The sequence below is a fragment of the Procambarus clarkii genome, chromosome 79 (assembly GCF_040958095.1).
Source record: "Procambarus clarkii isolate CNS0578487 chromosome 79, FALCON_Pclarkii_2.0, whole genome shotgun sequence".
Lineage (NCBI taxonomy): Eukaryota > Metazoa > Arthropoda > Malacostraca > Decapoda > Cambaridae > Procambarus > Procambarus clarkii.
The window spans coordinates 11,323,758-11,343,305 of NC_091228.1; the positions used below are offsets into that span (position 1 = coordinate 11,323,758).

The 19,548-nt window shown below is 43.3% G+C and overlaps 1 protein-coding gene across 1 annotated transcript in view; it reads right to left on the minus strand.

Moving 5' to 3' along the window:
* The window catches only part of LOC123751416 (alpha-2-macroglobulin-like), a 622,101-nt gene that overhangs the window by 44,212 nt on the left and 558,341 nt on the right, over positions 1-19,548 (minus strand). Inside the window, 6 exon segments of the mRNA XM_069314540.1 lie at positions 813-946; positions 3,472-3,622; positions 4,279-4,400; positions 8,317-8,399; positions 11,318-11,497; positions 11,499-11,545. Coding sequence (XP_069170641.1) covers positions 813-946; positions 3,472-3,622; positions 4,279-4,400; positions 8,317-8,399; positions 11,318-11,497; positions 11,499-11,545 — 717 coding nt within the window.

The following is a 19,548-nucleotide window of genomic DNA, read 5'->3' on the forward strand; positions in this document are numbered from 1 at the left end:
TTGGGCTCCGTCTGTTGGGATCCGTCTGTTGGACTCCGTCTGTTGGGCTCCGTCTGTTGGGATGCGTCTATTGGGATCCGTCTGTTGGGATCCGTCTGTTGGACTCCGTCTGTTGGGCTCCGTCTGTTGGGACTCGTCTGTTGGGATCCGTCTGTTGGGATCCGTCTGTTCGGCTCCATCTGTTGTGCTCCGTCTGTTGTGCTCCGTCTGTTGGGATCCGCCTGTTGGGATCTGTCTGTTGTGCTCCCTCTGTTGGGCTCCGTTTGTTGGGCTCCGTCAGTTGGGCTCCGTCTGTTGGGCTCTGTCTGTTGGGCTCTGTATGTTGGGCTCCGTCTGATGGGCTCCGTCTGTTGGGCTCTGTCTGTTGGGCTCCGTCTGTTGGGCTCCGTCTGTTGGGCTCTGTCTGTTGGGCTCTGTCTGTTGGGCTCCGTCTGTTGGGCTCCGTCTGTTGGGCTCTGTCTGTTGGGCTCTGTCTGTTGGGCTCTGTCTGTTGGGCTCCGTCTGTTGGGCTCCGTCTGTTGGGCTCCGTCTGTTGACCGCCATTTACACTAGGAAGTTCAAGTTAGCTTGGCGTGAAACAATTGACTTAGAATGAATGCTTGAGTGTAGAGTAATGTAAAACACAGCAAGAGGAGGTTCACTCACCACAATAAACTGTTGGGCTCTGTCTGTTGGGCTCCGTCTGTTGGGCTCCGTCTGTTGACCGCCATTTACACTAGGAAGTTCAAGTTAGCTTGGCGTGAAACAATTGGCTTAGAATGAATGCTTGAGTGTAGAGTAATGTAAAACACAGCAAGAGGAGGTCCACTCACCACAATAAACTGTTGGGCCTGGCTGAAGGACTTGAGGACGAAAGCCGACAACCAGGTGGAGCCGGAGTCGTCAGCGTTGCCGAAGGCGCTGAAGGAGCCGTCACCTCTACGGTAGAGGAGCTCCCGTTGGTACCCTGCAGGCAGCCACTAATGTAATTATCGCCAACTAATACATTAACTAGTCGCTACAACACGCTCTTATAACAAAAGTATAAAAATTAAAGAAACAACAGAAAGCCAATAGCCATATACATGTCTCACCTGCACTAGAAACAATTAAGTGATCTACACGTCTGTTACGGTATCCCGAAATTTGTAACACAAATCAACAAACATGTTTCCATACCAGTATTTACCCAGGACTTCGACGGGTATTTCGACGGTCTTCCTGATTGTTTTGCACGTTATCGGAATATTGCTTAATTCATTTTCTTCCTCTGCTTAAAACATCTGTTTGTATTTTTTAAATTGTCTAATCTTTCTAGTGTGAACACTGATGTAAAGTATTCATATACGTTGGCTGCCTTTTTATCATTAATTGAAATTTGGTTGGACTTATCTGCGAAGGGTCCTATCGAGTCTTTTGTCTTTATTCTACTTCTCTGGTGGGCATAAATATACTTTGGATCTTTCATTATGTTTTGAGCAAGTTTTCTTTCATAGTTCCTTTTACCTGTTCTTGTGCCCAGAGCAGAGAAATAAAAGCCCTTCTATATGTGTCAACCCGTGTGCCTCCTGGTGGACTCTTAATTCTTTCAGAGGTTTTGCCTTGCTGTTATAGCACTGGTGACAACCCGTCATCCACCTCCTCCTTTTACTTTTCCTTCTTGGTACTCACTCAGATCCAAGCTCAGTGTTAAATTTTTTAAATTTCCCCACGAAACTTCCACGTCTCTGACTACCAAGAGATATTTTGCAGTTTCTGTATCATTCTGATACAGGAACTGCATCATACAGGAACTCCTCGAAAGCAGTCTAGAACGTCATCGTTCCAGACCTTTATATGGGTTTCTATAATTGTGTTCTATCTTAGAATATTACGGGGCGAGCTTCTCCTCTTGCTGAGTTTGATCGACCACGACCTCCTCTGGTGTTAGCACAAGGTCCAGAATGTTGCTGCCTCGTGTGGGCTCTACCACGTGCTGAATAAAAAATATGAGTCTTGTACCAGGCCAAGAAATTGTTCCTCTTCGGCTTGTGATTTTGCATTCACCCAAAATCCATTGTGTAGTGATTAAAATCTACCATTATAAGAGCTTGGACTTCACCATATTTTTCACGATATGTAAATCTTGAAATTCCTCTTCTGAAGCTGTGTCTGCCCTGTAGCCTACTTCCACACTCTTATAATTTCCAGTAACGATGAGCCAGCTGCCACCGTTACAGCTGCAACTGCCTACCAGCTGTAACGGTGAGCAAGCTGTACCTTTGTGCTAGCTGCAACGGTGAGCCAGCTGCAACGGTGAGCCAACTGTAACGTTGAGCCATCTCTAACTGAGCCATCTATAACGTCGAGCCAGCTGTAACGTGTGCCAGCTCTAACTGAGCCAGCTGTAACAATGAGCCAGCTGTAACGGTGAGCCAGTCAGATACCAGTCAAGTGGTAACCCGGCATCTGTTCCCCGCGGTGTTCCACACTCTGGATGCCATCGACAGTAGCGTACAAATTTCGGCGTTTTAGAGGTATTTTATCAATTATAATCATTGTGATAATTAGCATATACCTCCTTAGTTTGGTACCCAACCACTTGGGCTGGACGTTAGAGTGACGGTCTCGCTTCATGCAGGTCGGCGTTCAATCTCCGACCGTCCAATTGGTTGGGCACCATTCCTTTCCCCCGTCCCATTCCAAATCCTTATCCTGACCCCTTCCAAGTGCTATATAGTCGTGATGACTTGGCGCTATCTCCTGATAATTCCCTTCCTTAGTTTGGTTCGTGTAATTTCAAATGGTTATTGTTAGCACAGTGGTCTACGTATTTGGTTAATAACCTCGGGATTTATTCTCTAGGTCGGACAGAAACGGTTGGACATTTTTTCCCTGCTCACGATGTTTACCTAGCGGTAAATAGGTAATCAAGTAGCAGTAAATAGGTGTAAATCCACCTAAATTCACTCACCTAGCAGTAAATAGATACTCACCTAGCAGTAATTAGGTACTCACCTAGCAGTAAATAGGTACTCGAGAGTTTCTAAAGTGTAGTAGAGCCACTAGGGTTAGCTATAGTTGACTACGGGGGACCTGGAATAAGCCCAAGTACGGGCTCTCTGCCTGACGACGATATCAATAAGAGACGTATACCACATTGTTAGAGTTTGCTGACGAGGCAGCCAGAGTTGTTCTGAAGCACATGTAAACTCCGGCCCACACTTGTTCACAGTAAACTAACGCGTTTAGCATTAACTCAGGTTATAAACATGGGCACGTCCAGGAACCATTGTGGGCCGTAGTTTTGATGACTAATGCGGGATCACCATAGTCCGTGCTGCTTGGAACTTTTGTTCCGAGTAGCTGAATCTAAAACAACAACAACATTACTTAGCTTGAGGGACAGCAGGTACTGACCAGTCATCACCCACGTTGTCAGACCTCAGACCGACCATATCCAGAAATATTGGCTAACTGTCCTTACATAGATAGAGATAATAATGAGGTTACCGGTCTTCATGTAGGTGAGGAGCCTCCTGGTGGTCTCCGGGGTGGTCTGGTTGGAGGCCTTCAGGTACTGCATGATGAAGATGTTGGGCACGAAGTTGATCATGTTCTGCTCCCCACACCCGTACGGCATCCGGATCAGGCTCCCCAAATTCTTCAAGGAATTATGGAAATATTCTGGGTTATAATGTGTTAAGAAGCCGTTGCACATGCACCAAGCATCCACCGTTGTATGCATGCAACACGGTGTATGTAAAGTGCATGCAACACTTTATTATTAGTGTCATCAGCAAGTCTCTTTCACTTCACAAGAAATTACAGTGTAATAATTTCTTGTGATGTCAAATCAGAAGGAAAATTATATTTAAAATGACTACTATATGAACTATATAAGATGATATTAAAACGGAGATTGAATTATTGTTTAAAATATTTGAAAAATAATTGTTTCATTAATTTATTTAACTTCAAAGAAAGAACACCACAAAATCTTATAAAAATAGAGAATGGAGCATTAATTGTTCTATAGTATCCAGCATGAAAGTCGATAAGACATATAATTTTTTATTTTAATCAATTAGTGTATATAAAGATATCATGATGCCCAAACAGGTGATATGAGAGCCCAGAATATCTTACCTGACAATGGTATTGAGCTGCACTAATGTTTGCTCTGATGCATGTTAGTATGTAACCAACATATGGGGGGATATTGCTCACCTTGTTACACTGATCTCTCAACAAGATAGTCCCTATGGTTTAAGGTTTACACATAACTATCACAGAGAACATGAGTGAGTGAGTGAGTACCTCGAGTGTGAGAGCGATGAGGTCACCGACGGCCGTTACCCAGCCTCGCTCTGACCCCTCCACCATGACCTGTGGGGTCTCCAGCTCCCACGCCTCCAGCGAGTCCTCGCCAGTCTCAAAGTCTGCAACAACAACAAATATACTTCACCAAATATCTAAACAATATACAATGAGTATTTCCTAAAACAAGTCTTGTGTAGGTCATTTCTAATACAAAAATAATGGCTAGCACTGAAACAAAATTTTGGTAGAGCAGTGTGAGGACAGCATATATAACTCTAGATGGGGTACCCAGCGATGTCCGGGTCTCTCTCCCCCCCCCCACCCCTCCTCCTCACTCCAACTCCCTAATTCTCTGTCATTCCCATCCTACCTCCCTCCATCCAGTAACAGCCGAGAAATCTGCTTGTGAGCAAACTATGAAATTAATAATATTGGTTTGATTGTCCTTAGAGTCGGTGTTTGTAGCAACAGGAGCAAATCCAACTTAAAGAGGGGCATGAGGGGTCGAATGCATCCACCTTTGACGATTACCATACAATAACAATTCACCATGGAAAGTTGAATGAGGCTAATTACAACCATCGCCTCCAACCGAAGATAGACTAACAAGCAGACATTCTCTTTTACAGATATACTAAAGGAGGATACCCGGCTGTGCTCGGGTCTCCCTCGCCCCTATCTCCGAACCTTCCCCTTCTCATCTCGCTTTCCCCTATCCCGTCTTTTCTTCCCATCTCCTCCCATGTCAAACTTTCTCCCCGTTGATCCCCCCTTCTCTCCTGTACACCTTTTCCAATCTTCCCCTCTCTCCAGTACCCTATTTAAGCATCCTTCTTCTACCCATTGTTCAAGCATTCTTCTTCTACCACCTTTTCCTTGCCTGTGAGCTGCCGACGCGGCATTGTACCATTGTACCTTACCATTGTACCGCGGTGGAGTAAGCGGCTGGCAGCGCCTTGGTCACCAGTCACTAAACAGCTCCAGGTGATAGTCTCTGATATATATCACATTAGTGTGATTTATCTGTTTATTATTATTAATTATCGTTATCAGTATAATGACAAGGTCAATATCACCAAACATCTCAAGGAGTCTAGTGTAAGAGAGAGATGGGACTGATGGCATATGATCATGCAAAATGATCTGGTCGTTAGCCGCGTGAAGCACCAATGTAGAGTTGGGCCTAGAGCTTAAGTAACGAGCCGAGTGTTGACAGTCACACTGATCCCTGAGGGTGACAGTCACACTGATCACTGAGGGTGACAGTCACACTGATCACTGAGGGTGACAGTCACACTGATCACTGAGGGTGACAGTCACACTGATCACTGAGGGTGACAGTCACACTGATCACTGAGGGTGACAGTCAGACTGATCACTGAGGGTGACAGTCACACTGATCACTGAGGGTGACAGTCACACTGATCACTGAGGGTGACAGTCACACTGATCACTGAGGGTGACAGTCACACTGATCACTGAGGGTGACAGTCACACTGATCACTGAGGGTGACAGTCACACTGATCACTGAGGGTGACAGTCACACTGATCACTGAGGGTGACAGTCACACTGATCAGTGAGGGTGACAGTCACACTGATCACTGAGGGTGACAGTTCCACTGATCACTGAGGGTGACAGTCACACTGATCACTGAGGGTGACAGTCCCACTGATCACTGAGGGTGACAGTCACACTGATCACTGAGGGTGACAGTCCCACTGATCACTGAGGGTGACAGTCACACTGATCACTGAGGGTGACAGTCCCACTGATCACTGAGGGTGACAGTCACACTGATCACTGAGGGTTTTTTCTACCACAGACGTGGCCACACATTTACAATGCATTAACAGCATATATGCATTTTCTTCTATCCTCCATGGACAGGGTTAGAGAAGTGTTAAACATATAGTTCAAGGGTTTATTGAACACTCAACCACAGAAGGTGATTCGGTGCTTTTAAAATGCTAAGCTAACCTACATACGTAAATACATAGATACACAGATTTACGTATGCCCTACATAAAGTGTTTGATGTGTCTTTTACATAGTGTCATTAATGTACATGCTCAAAGGTGAAATGTAATTCTGATCAGCTTCCATATATACTTTATACCCATACATATACATTCACACACACATATACATACATATATACACACACACACATGCATTCACATACATTTGTCTCATTTACTCTGACAGGGTGAGGTAGCTGGTAAAGAAACTAGTGTGCAATTAAGCACTTAATCACTGAAGGTGCTTTTACAAGCTCAGGTTATATAGTTACATCATATATATACATTGTATGATTGATATATTACATGATCAATCTTGGATACAAGTCCAATATATCATCAAGTGTTCCAGTACTCATATAGTAATTACAGAGTTAAGCATACCTTAGCCCAGGAGGGCGAAAGTCAGTCAGTATGGAACATTCTACAATATAATGTTCGAGAGAGTTCTTGTTTTCTCTTTCACAAAGTTGACACATTGTGTACTCGACATTTGGGTTTTGAGAAAGCTGCCAGATACGTCTATATCCCAGGCGTATTCTGGCCACTATAACATCACATTGCCGGGTTCTTGTTCTATTAGTCCCATATGTGAATGTCTCCTCACGATATCTATCATAATATTTAATGCTACAACTTTCAGGTCTTTGAGAATTTGTTAGGTCGGTGAGATTTTCAATAGATATTTGTTTAAGTATTCTCTTTGTCACTGCTAATGAAACACCCATATCAATTTCTACCACTGGTTTTCTGCAGGCTGTCTTAGCAAGCATATTAACAGTGTCATGCCTTGAGATGCCAACATGTGATGGTATCCATAGGAATTTAATCTCAAATCTGTATTCTTTGGCAGCTAAAACATTCATTCGAATATCACTGACTATTTTCTGGGTGTCACTACTGTGTGCGTTCAATGCCAGGAGTGCACTCTGCGAGTCACAGTATATAAGTCCACTGCCTTTGTCTTTTAAAAATTCAGTGGCAAAGTATATGCCTGCAAGTTGGGTTTGAGTTGTACTTGCCCAGTCATTGACGCGCTTCATTGTTGTATGTACGAGAGAAGACTGTTCAAATATGTTACATGCACATCCGGTACATCGTCCACCTTCTACAGAGCCGTCGAGGGTGACAGTCACACTGATCACTGAGGGTGACAGTCACACTGATCACTGAGGGTGACAGTCACACTGATCACTGAGGGTGACAGTCACACTGATCACTGAGGGTGACAGTCACACTGATCACTGAGGGTGACAGTCACACTGATCACTGAGGGTGACAGTCACACTGACCACTGAGGGTGACAGTCACACTGACCACTGAGGGTGACAGTCACACTGATCACTGAGGGTGACAGTCACACTGATCACTGAGGATGACAGTCACACTGATCACTGAGGGTGACAGTCACACTGATCACTGAGGGTGACAGTCACACTGATCACTGAGGGTGTCAGTCACACTGATCACTGAGGGTGACAGTCACACTGATCACTGAGGGTGACAGTCACACTGACCACTGAGGGTGACAGTCACACTGACCACTGAGGGTGACAGTCACACTGATCACTGAGGGTGACAGTCACACTGATCACTGAGGATGACAGTCACACTGATCACTGAGGGTGACAGTCACACTGATCACTGAGGGTGACAGTCACACTGATCACTGAGGGTGTCAGTCACACTGATCACTGAGGGTGACAGTCACACTGATCACTGAGGGTGACAGTCACACTGATCACTGAGGGTGACAGCCACACTGATCACTGAGGGTGACAGCCACACTGATCACTGAGGGTGACAGTCACACTGATCACTGAGGGTGACAGTCACACTGATCACTGAGGGTGACAGTCACACTGATCACTGAGGGTGACAGTCACACTGATCACTGAGGGTGACAGTCACACTGATCACTGAGGGTGACAGTCACACTGATCACTGAGGGTGACAGTCACACTGATCACTGAGGGTGGTACACGGCTACACAACAATGATGATAAATCCTTACCTTTAGAGCAGATGTACTTGCTCCAGGTCTTCTCTCTCAGGAACCCCTCGGCCTCCACTGTGATGGGTTTTATCAGTGAGTCTCTGAAAACGATTATAGGAAAGTATTTAAACCATCTCGTTCTATTTATTCTAGCATACTGTTTATCTAGTTTATGAAGAACTATTACAAAGTTATTACGATTGTATTGGATGAATTAAGCAATTAAGTGTATCTCTTGGAGTGTGCTAATCTCTAGTTTCTGGTTTACCCTTATTCACTATTCTTAAAATTTTCTATTTTATTTTTTACGAGTTTCTTTTTACAAAAAAGGGATAAAAATCTAGAAAAAGTGCTAAATGTAATGAAATGTCTCTTTTCTGGTGGAGACCAAGTGGTCTTTGGCCTGCTGGATGTAACAGTGCAAGTATTTTGCACTTATGTAACAGTGCAAGTATTTTGCACTTATGTAACAGTGCAAGTATTTTGCACTTATGTAACAGTGCAAGTATTTTGCACTTATGTAACAGTGCAAGTATTTTGCACTTATGTAACAGTGCAAGTATTTTGCACTCTTTCACGTATAATTGTGAGTTGTAATTGTGTGTGAGTGTATACGTGTGTGCGTGTTAGTCGAGAGCGAGGTGGTAGTTGGTGAGGTGAGCCTGCACAGCTTTGCTGACGGCAGTACTTTCAACAAAGAAGCCATGTTCTGGCTTGCGAGAGTACCCACCCCTGGCTCGGCCAGCGAGGTTGTTGAGCAGTGAGAGTGGAACCTTTGCAAGGGTGAGTACATCCAACCAGCTCCTCCATCCGGGCTGGTGATTAGCCATCACCCACCCCTGGGTGAACTTGTTAGTGAGGTAAGAGTTCAGTTATGCATTGTCTTAAACCAGAAGTGTGTCTTAGTGGTGACAAGCTAGTAGAGTCTGAACCATTTAGCAATGTATGGTGTGGGCGTGCATGGAGTGGGTGACCCCCCCCCCCCTTTTTAATTTGGTCAATATTATGTTAAATAATTGGATGTTAAAATGTTAAATATCAATTGCTGGAAATTGAAATAATTTCAAATAATTTGATTCGATAAATGTCTATGTGTAGAATAACAAGCTTGACTTTTGTTCAGTCCTCTCTTTGAACCAATGTCCCCACAAGTAAGAGTTAAGACTAGAGAAATAACGAGATGAACAAGGTAGAAACGAGAGTGAGGGCACCGTGAGGTGAGTGAGGGAAGGTGTGGCTTGATGAGAGGAGCTCGCGCGCCACCTCGCCTCACTTAACCAGTCGGGTTTACTTAGGAATTTATTTAGAAAGTGATAAATTAAACAGTACTCCTGTCACATTGTTTAAGTGGAATTTATATTTAGTTTCAATGACAGGTGGTGGCAGCAAACATCAGAACATCTTAGAATATCAGTATAGTATAACATCATAGATAGTATAACAGAATAACAGTCTTGTCTACTCACCCTACTCCTGCTTATCCCTCCTTCCTCCCCCCTCCTACTTCCTTCATTCCTCCTACCTCCACTCTTCCAGTTCGCTCCCCGTTTACTATCCCCACTCGCTTCTCTCTACCTTAGTTCCCCCCTCAACTTTATCCATGTTATCCAACCTTATCCCCTCCTTTCTTCCTTACTTTGCTTTACTTTTTTACAATCACAGAGTAGATAGAAAAATCAGATGTTATATGGAGATCAAAGCCAGAACCTGGCCTCTTGAGTGAGGTGCAAGAAGTAGGTGACTTGTCAACATCCTCACTGAGGAATCCATCCAGAAAGTCAGTCAAACTTGATAGACAACCTGCCAAACTATTCATTCCAAACAATTTGTTCACTCAAAACTAGCTCACGCCCGTTAATACTTATGGCCGGCACCAATCGGCTCGAAGCCCCTGCCAAGAGCCTGTTGCAGGTCAGTTCGGAGTGATGTACAAGGAACTAACTAACCTAGCAGGGATGGAGTCTGGGAGCCACCAGAACGAGGCGTTTTATTATATTCAATGATAGTTTTGTGGGAGGAGCCGCTTCATGGCTTCTTGAAGCTTACTAAAGAGCAGACGGCAAACAAGGAACTAATCAGGGAGGATGAGGAGAAACGTCAGGTCTTAGGTCAAACAAGACCGACTGGGACCAGGAACTTTCACCAAATCCCCAGTGAGCACGATATCCAAGAGTGGTGCGAGTTCGACGATGCATCAGCATTATCAATGTAAATTAAACGTTGATGACGTTGATTCGGCGTTGAATTGACGCTGTTCTTGGATACTGAGCCCACTGTGTTGGGCCCACAAGACCCGGTTAAACCATGTAAACCTCTAAGCCCCAAAGTCCTCGACATTTTTAAAGAAAAAAATGCAGCCAAAGCTGCATATTTACGAATATCAGAGGCCTGAGGGCAGACCACAAGCTGCTTAGCTTTCCAGACACAAAGAACGGGATACCCAGGGAGTGGGGTCAGCCAACATAGCACCCACGAGGCAGAACCGGGAGCACGCAGACCTGCCAGGCATCAGTCATCTCGGGACCCCTCCGCGAACCACCTGAATCATTCTTGGCCAGAGAAGTAGAAGACAACAACCGAACAAACCGCCCACCAGTGACCAAAGAACAGAACCTCAGCCTGCAGAGGAGAGCATGAAGCTCCCCAACTCTGCAGCCTCATCTCCCCAGCCAGAGTGCATGCGGATTATCCATTACCTATGGATAATCTGCCATGCACTCTGGCAGGGGCAAAGGATAATCCCTATGCACTCAGGCAAGGTAATGGAGTTCATCACTCTGCGGCATTGCTCAAATTGATTTTATCAGAGATATATCACATAAAGATTATTTACTTGTGTATTATCATTATTATTATTATTATTATTATTATTATTATTATTAATATTATTATTATTATCATTATTATTATTATTATTATTATTTTTATTATTATTATTATTATTATTATTATTATTAAAAATCCTCATCATGACTTGAATGCTGGTGAGTAGTGAGGAAAGAAGGAATATTTTGCTGACCTTCTGTTGATGGATGAATCACCGGAGCCGCAGGGCTGAGAGTACTCATGGTCGACGAAGGCAGCTACGCTAATGTTGACTTCTCCGATCACCAGGGGTTTGATCCTCACTATGTGAACGACCTTGTCCTGTGCCGGGACACAAGAGCTACGCTTCCCGAGGACAATCTGCTCAGGTCGCCTCCTCCAAGATCTGGTACTCCTCACTCTCCTGCACCCTCACAGACACCTAAACCAAGACAGTAGACACATAAGAATGAATGGCATCATTAATGTTTTGAGTGACTTGAAGCAGTTACCGCTCCAGGATGATCTATGAATGGCATGACTTAAGTTAGAATGAGGAGGTTAGACATTATCGTAAGTCACTGTTAGAAGAAGGAGCAAAGCCTAACACAGTCTGTATCCCTGGAAGCCAGGAAGACTGTGTAGCACAGTCTGTGTCGCTGGAAGCCTAGAAGACTGTACTCACCTAGTTGTACTCACCTAGTTGTGCTTGCGGGGGTTGAGCTCTGGCTCTTTGGTCCCGCCTCCCAACCGTCAATCAACAGGTGTACAGGTTCCTGAGCCTATTGGGCTCTATCATATCTACACTTGAAACTGTGAATGGAGTCTGCCTCCACCACATCACTTCCTAATGCATTCCATTTGTCAACCACTCTGACACTAAAAAAGTTCTTTCTAATATCTCTGTGGCTCATTTGGGCACTCAGTTTCCACCTGTGTCCCATAGTGCGTGTGCCCCTGGTGTTAAATAGCCTGTCTTTATCAACCCTGTCGATACCCTTGAGAATCTTGAATGTGGTGATCATGTCCCCCCTAACTCTTCTGTCTTACAACGAAGTGAGGTTTAATTCCCGTAGTCTCTCCTCGTAGTTCATAGCTCTCAGCTCGGGTACTAGTCTGGTGGCAAACCTTTGAACCTTTCCAGTTAATGTTATGCTTGACTAGACATGGACTCCATGCTGGAGCCGCATACGCCAGGATTGGTCTGACATATGTGGTATATAATGTTCTGAAAGATTCCTTACACAAGTTTCTAAAGGCCGTTCTTATGTTAGCCACCTGGCATATGCTGCTGATGTTATCCTCTTGATATGAGCTTCAGGGGACAGGTCTGGCATGATATCAACCCCCTGGTCTTTCTCTCTCTCTGACTCTTGAAGTATTTCATCTCCCAAATGATACCTTGTATCTGGTCTCCTGCTTCCTACCCCTATCTTCATTACATTACATTTGCTTGGGTTAAACTCTAACAGCCATTTGTTCGACCATTCCTGCACCTTGTCCAGGTCTTCTTGAAGCCTCAAGCTGTCCTCCTCTGTCTTAATCCTTCTCATAATTTTGGCGTCTTCAGCAAACATTGAGAGGAATGAGTTTATTGCCTCTGGGAGATCTTTTACGTATATCAGAAACAGGATAGGCCCAAGAACAGAGCCCTGTGGGACTTCACTGGTGACTTCACGCCATTCTGAGGTCTCACCCCTCACTGTATCTCTCTGCTTCCTATTGCTTAGGTACTCCCTTATCCACTGGAGCACGCTACCAGTTACTCCTGCCTGTTTCTCCAGCTTATGCATCAACCTTTTATGGGGTACTATGTCAAAGGCTTTCCGACAGTCCAAAAAAATGCAGTCTGCCTATCCTTCTCTTTCTTGCTTAATTTTTGTCACCTGATCGTAGAATTCTATCAAGCCTGTAAGGCAAGATTTACTCTCCTTGAACCCATGTTGATGGGTTGTCACGAAGTCTCTTTTCTCCAGATGTGTTAGTAGGTTTTTTCTCACAATCTTCTCCATCACCTTGCATTATATACAAGTTAAGGACACTGGCCTGTAGTTCAGTGCCTCTTGTCTGTCACCCTTTTGTATATTGGTACTACATTAGCAGTCTTCCATATTTCTGGTAGATCTCCCGTTTCCAGTGACCTACTATACACTATGGAGAGTGGCAAGCAAAGTGCTCCTGCACACTCTTTCAATACCCATGGTGAGATTCCGTCCGGCCCAACAGCTTCTCACATCCAGCTCCAATTGGTGCTTCTTAACCTCATCTCTTGTAATTTCGAACCTATCCAAGGTCACCTGGTTTGCTGCCACCTCTCCTAGCGCCGTGACCTCTCCCTCTTCCATTGTAAAGACCTCCTGGAACCTTTTGTTGAGTTCTTTACACACCTCTTTGTCATTCTCTGTGTACCTGTCCTCGCCCACCCTAAGTTTCATCACCTGTTCCTTCACTGTTGTCTTCCTCCTGATGTGACTGTGTCTTGGCTCGGTCTTGGCTTTGGTTCGGTCTTGGCTTTATTAGCTATATCATTTTCATACCTTTTCTCAGCTGCTCTTCTCACACTAACATATTCGTTCCTGGTTCTCTGGTATCTCTCTCTCTACTTTCTGGTGTTCTGTTATTACGGAAGTTCCTCCATTCCCTTTTGTTCCGCTCCTTTGCTTTCATACATTCCCTATTAAACCACGGATTCTTCCTTTGCTTCTCTGTTTTTTCCAGTCGGGCTGGGACAAACCTGCTTACAGCCTCCTGACATTTTTGGTGACATAGTCCATCATGTCTTGTACGGACTTGGTTCCGAGTTCTGTGTCCCAATGTATATCCCATAGGAATTTATTCATCTCCTCATAGTTTCCCTTTCGGTACGCCAGCCCTTTGTTTCCCAGTTCTTTCTTGGGGGTGATAATTCCTAGCTCAACCAGGTACTCAAAGCTCAAAACACTATGATCACTCATTCCCAAGGGGGCTTCCAACTTAACTTTCCTTTTATCCAACTCATTTAGGGTAAATATCAGATCAAGCAAGGCTGGTTCATCCCCTCCTCTCATTCTTGTCGGTCCCTTGACGTGTTGACTTAGAAAGTTTCTTGTTGCCACATCCAGCAGCTTAGTTCTCCATGTGTCTGGGCCTCCATGTGGGTCTCTGTTTCCCCAATCTATCTTCCCATGGTTGAAGTCTCTCATGATTAGTATTCTGGATCCGTTCCTGCTAGCCACAGAAGCTGTTCTCTCTATAACTGTGTAGCACAGTCTGTGTCACTGGAAGACTGTGTAGCACAGTCTGTGTCACTGGAAGCCAGGAAGACTTTGTAGCACAGTCTGTGTCGCTGGAAGCCAGGAAGACTGTGTAGCACAGTCTGTGTCGCTGGACGCCAGGAAGACTGTGTAGAACAGTCTGTGTCGCTGGAAGCCAGGAAGACTGTGTAGCACAGTCTGTGTCGCTGGACGCCAGGAAGACTGTGTAGCACAGTCTGTGTCGCTGGACGCCAGGAAGACTGTGTAGCACAGTCTGAGTCGCTGGACGCCAGGAAGACTGTGTAGCACAGTCTGTGTCGCTGGACGCCAGGAAGACTGTGCAGCACAGTCTGTGTCGCTGGACGCCAGGAAGACTGTGTAGCATAGTCTGTGTCGCTAGAAGCCAGGAAGACCATGTAGCACAGTCTGTGTCGCTGGATATAATGCGCTATATAACACTCAAGACTCCAACACGATAACCAAAGGAGTCAGAATATGAAAATTGCATAAAATAATAATTAACAAAAAAAATGATAAACTTTCAGTACAGCTGAAACATATACCTTAAACGAACATGTATGATAGACATTTAAGTAGTCAACTCCTGTATTCACCTTTGCTATTTGTTTTCAATGTTTTAGTTGGAAAACATGACTTTGTAGATCGATTGGCCAATGAGGCTTGCAAGAAAGAAAACATTGATTATGACTTTGGACTATCTAATGCAATTATTAGAAACATACAAATTAAAGAAATTAATTCAGATTTAGAAGACTAAGAAATGTCCAGAGACCTGAAAACTGCAGTATTAAAAGTTATGCCAAGTTTTGTAATGATAGGTATTTGTATGGTCAGCACAGTAACCGGACCAGGCAATGTAATGTAGTCATTGCGCGAATTCGCCTTGGCTATAGACACATTTGGCAGGTTAGTGAGGCTGAGCCACTACCAGAATACTCAGATTGTAAACTCTGTGATAAACCTTTAATGCATTCACTAGAACACTATATTGTTGAATGTGAAGCCGTAAAGGACTTTAGACCTCCTGGCCTCTTGTACCACCAACTGTGTAACTATTTTATTGACTCAGGTGTTCTGGATGACATCCTAACAGTTTATCCAAAATTTGCTTGTCCATTTTAAAGAATGAAGAACAATATTTATTTATATTACTTCTAAGCTGCATCAGTTATGAACCCATCCCTGGCCTTGTGTGGCAGTGAACAATAGAAAGGTGTTTTCACATATCCATACATTAAACCATTGATTGTAACCATGATATATATATGTACTTCTGACTACAGTTTAGACCTATCGTGTTATGTATGACCCCTCTGTCCTGCGTGACAGTGAATACCAGCATTATTCTCACTTTAATAAGACTAATCGAAATCCTCAGATTAGGCAAAATTGTAATTAATTTTGTCAATAAAGATGTTAATATTAATAATAATAATGTTTTCAATTCACTAACGAAAAATATGACAAACACACACACACAGAAGAACCGTAACTCAACCCGTGAAAGCATTATTAGGCGAGAACAATTAGGTAGGCGTGCACACACACACACAAACATACCAGATACCAGCATACCATATGTAACACACCAAGCATACCAGCGATACAAAGATGCGAGAAACAACTAAACGGCAGCGAGGAGAGAGGCAGAAAGAAATTTTGAAAAAGGGATTGCAGACAAATGTAAAACAGAACCAGGTCTATTCTATAAATTCATAAACAACAAATTGCAGGTAAAGGATAATATTCAGAGGTTGAAAATGGGAAATACATTCACGAAAAATGAAAAGAAAATGTGTGAAAAACCTGCTGGGATTGATATGAGAGGAGACTACCAGTGACTTGTACTGAACTAAATTAAAAATTTACTGTCTGCAAATTAATTCAACTAAAATCTCTAGCTAGAGCTGTAAATCCTAGCTCCTCTTTTCCTAATGACAGATTGTGGGCTGTAAGGGACAGGTGGGGTGAATGAATTAGTTGATAGAAGTTCCGGTACACCTGTAGACAGGGATTCTCACATCAGCTTATATTTTATACAAGGATAAGATTTAATAAATTTTTAATAAGATTTAAACATGTACATAGTCTAGCCTAGCAACCATAACTTGTTTTGATATTCTTAGAGTACGACTTAATCAAACTAGAAATGCTCTACAAATCAAGGGACCCAGAATGTGAAATGACCTTCCCAACCATGTTAAAGACTGTACCTGTCTCAACCAGTTTAGATAAAAACGAAGCTATACCTAATAAATTCCCTGTAACCTACCTTACCCCTCTATTGTCAACGAAATGTCTGTTTTTTTTTTTAAAGAGCGCTGTTTGTCGACAGAATTGTATTTGCGCTGCTTTTTCAGCTATGTTTTCATTCCATGTTTTCATTTTACTCTTTATGCTCAATTAGTATTAAGCTTTAGTCATTTAAGTTTTACAATGCCCGAAACGCTTTGCATAATAGTGGCTTTAGGCTTTGTATGTACTAGCCCTAACTATAAATCCATCACTCTTTGTAAAATCCTTTGTATGTATGTACCTTACCTAAATAAACATTTGATTTGATTTGATTTGAACTATCAACAGCCAATATATTCTTATACTATAAACAACAATTTAAATTGTAAATGTATAATAAATTACTTTAAATGTAGTCTAAGTACTATTAACTAAGTACTAAATTATATTCAATTTAATGAACTTATATGATAACTTTAAAATAACTAAGCAAGCAATAAGAACATAAGAACAAAGGTAGCTGCAGAAGGCATATTGGCCCATATGAGGCAGCTCCTATCTATAACCACACAATCCCTCTCATATACATGTCCAACCGCGCTTGAAACAATCTAGGGACCCCACCTCCACCACGTTACGCGGTAATTGGTTTCACAAATCAACAACCCAGTTACTGAACCAGTATTTACCCAAGTCTTTCTAAATCTAAACTTATCCAATTTATACCCATTGTTTCGTGTTATTAATTGTTAACTTAATTTATATATTCAAGTATATATGCAATGTATTTATATTCAATTTATATGATTAGGTACAGTCAGCTTGACTGAATCTCTTCCAACACCATGGACACTTATGAGGTCTTATTTACTTATTGCAGCTGAATCTTTTCTCACATAATGGACACTCATGATGTCTAGTGCTTGGATAGAGATTCTACTGCTGCCCTACTATATAAATAAACTTATTGAGATATGAGGCATTGCCTCGCTTTATAACCAACAGACAGACTTATAGGATATTAAAGTTATACAAGCATACAATTGGCCAATTTATACAGTACTGTATTAACCTTCAATATACTTATCTGAAGCCGGGTGCCTGTCTGACAGTGCCAGACTTGATAACTCTCTTGTCACGAGTATAGTCACAATATTTTATATAACAGCGTTGCTGTATAATGTAAAAGTAGCGTTGCTACGAGATTTTTCTTTAACTGCTTTGCAAAAAGATGAGGGTTGATGGTGAAGGTGGAGACAAGTCACTGTGTGCTCCACTCTACACTGATAGATATAAATGTTCTAGGGATATTCCTTGTAGATATATTGTCCAGGTACTCCCCCAGTTCTAGAGAGTATTCACTGGTGATAAAGATAATTAGATAAGATGTCCTGAGCTAAATAATGTTCGCTAAGGATCCGTCACTGTTCACTCAGTTGTAAACAAACGCGAAGTGCAGGTGTGTTGGGCCCTTCTCTCCCAGCCATCACCCCTTCATGCTCCCTGAGCACAGTAGCATTCTATGAATATTGATTGATTATTTTTACTGTCTAGACTTATGATTGAGATAAGATGTGATTATAATATAATTAGATATAGGATTTAAAGATTATAAGTAGTACTTGATAGATTTCAGATGTTTATTCAGGTAAGGTATATACATACAAGTACCACTGTACTTGGATAGTACCACTGATTCTTATTAAGGATTCGATATATAATCCCTACTGGAAGCGATTAATGTTTGTTATGATCTCAGCCTGCAGGAGAAACGAGTCTCCCTCCTTGAGAGTTATTCATCAAGCCTGACCTGATTAGAAGGTCTAGCAAATATTGAGGTGATAACCCATATGAAAAAATAGTATGGTGGATTCAATGAACAGTTTAAGATTATGGGCAGTAAGTAAGGAAATAGATAAATGACTGGCTAGGAGATGTGGACATTTTGCTGGAGGCGTGAGGCTCAGCTTCTGGAGGGGCTTTGACCTCACTTGAGTGCCAGACATCGCAGGGGAAAGCCGCGCTCCGTTGAGCTCCCGTCAGAAGGGAACCCCTAGTGATATATCTCGAAGAGAAGAGAAGTATGCAGATGTGCCAGCTGTAGAATCGAGCTGGGAACGTTGTGGTCTCAAGTCCTTGGTTGACGAGCTGATATTAAATCGCCCAGAGACATTATTGTGGGCCGTGGAAGTGCCACTGACTAAGCTCTGTCAGAGGGATAGCGCCCTCGACTAGACAATCTGTGGTAAGCACGATTTAAGCCAGTTCATAGTGATTACTTGTAGTTGGTCGTGTGCCCAGCGACAGTAGCAAATGTTTATTGATAAGTTAGACATGTTTTAATAAGGCAGAAGGCCTGAAATAAGAGAGTGGAGAGGGAGGAACATGGAGCGACGTCCATCCCCTCTGAGCGCTGGCGGGCAACTGAGGGAGCCTGGCTCCTGACGGTGAAGGACCCTCACCTGAGTGAGGAGGGCCCGCCGGGCTGAGGTGGAGTATGGACCCGCCCAAAACGGGGGAGTCCACTCTCACTGTATGTAGAGGACGGATAGAGGTTTGAGGCAAACATATTGTGTGATTATTTTTGTTTATGTGTTAAAGGGGAAACATTTTATTGAGGTGTCGATGGGTTGCAGGTTTGTCTTTGGGGAAGAAGTTGCTGAGAACTTCGATGCCAGCACAGGATGAAGTAGTTGATGAGACTCCAAGGTAGAGGAGGCGAGGACCTCGAGCTGTGAGGAGAAGTAGTGAAGAGGAGTGTCACGTGCTTCTGTAGAGGTGGTAAAGCACCATAGTTGCTCGAGGAAACTTCATGGTGAAGCAGCAAAGAGAGCTGTGGAGGAATCAAGCAGAAGTAGTAGAGCACCATAGTTGCTCAAGTAAACTTCATGATAGCAGCCTGAGGGAGCTGCAGAGGATCCTGGTAGGTTAAACCCGAAGAACCTGAAGATATCAG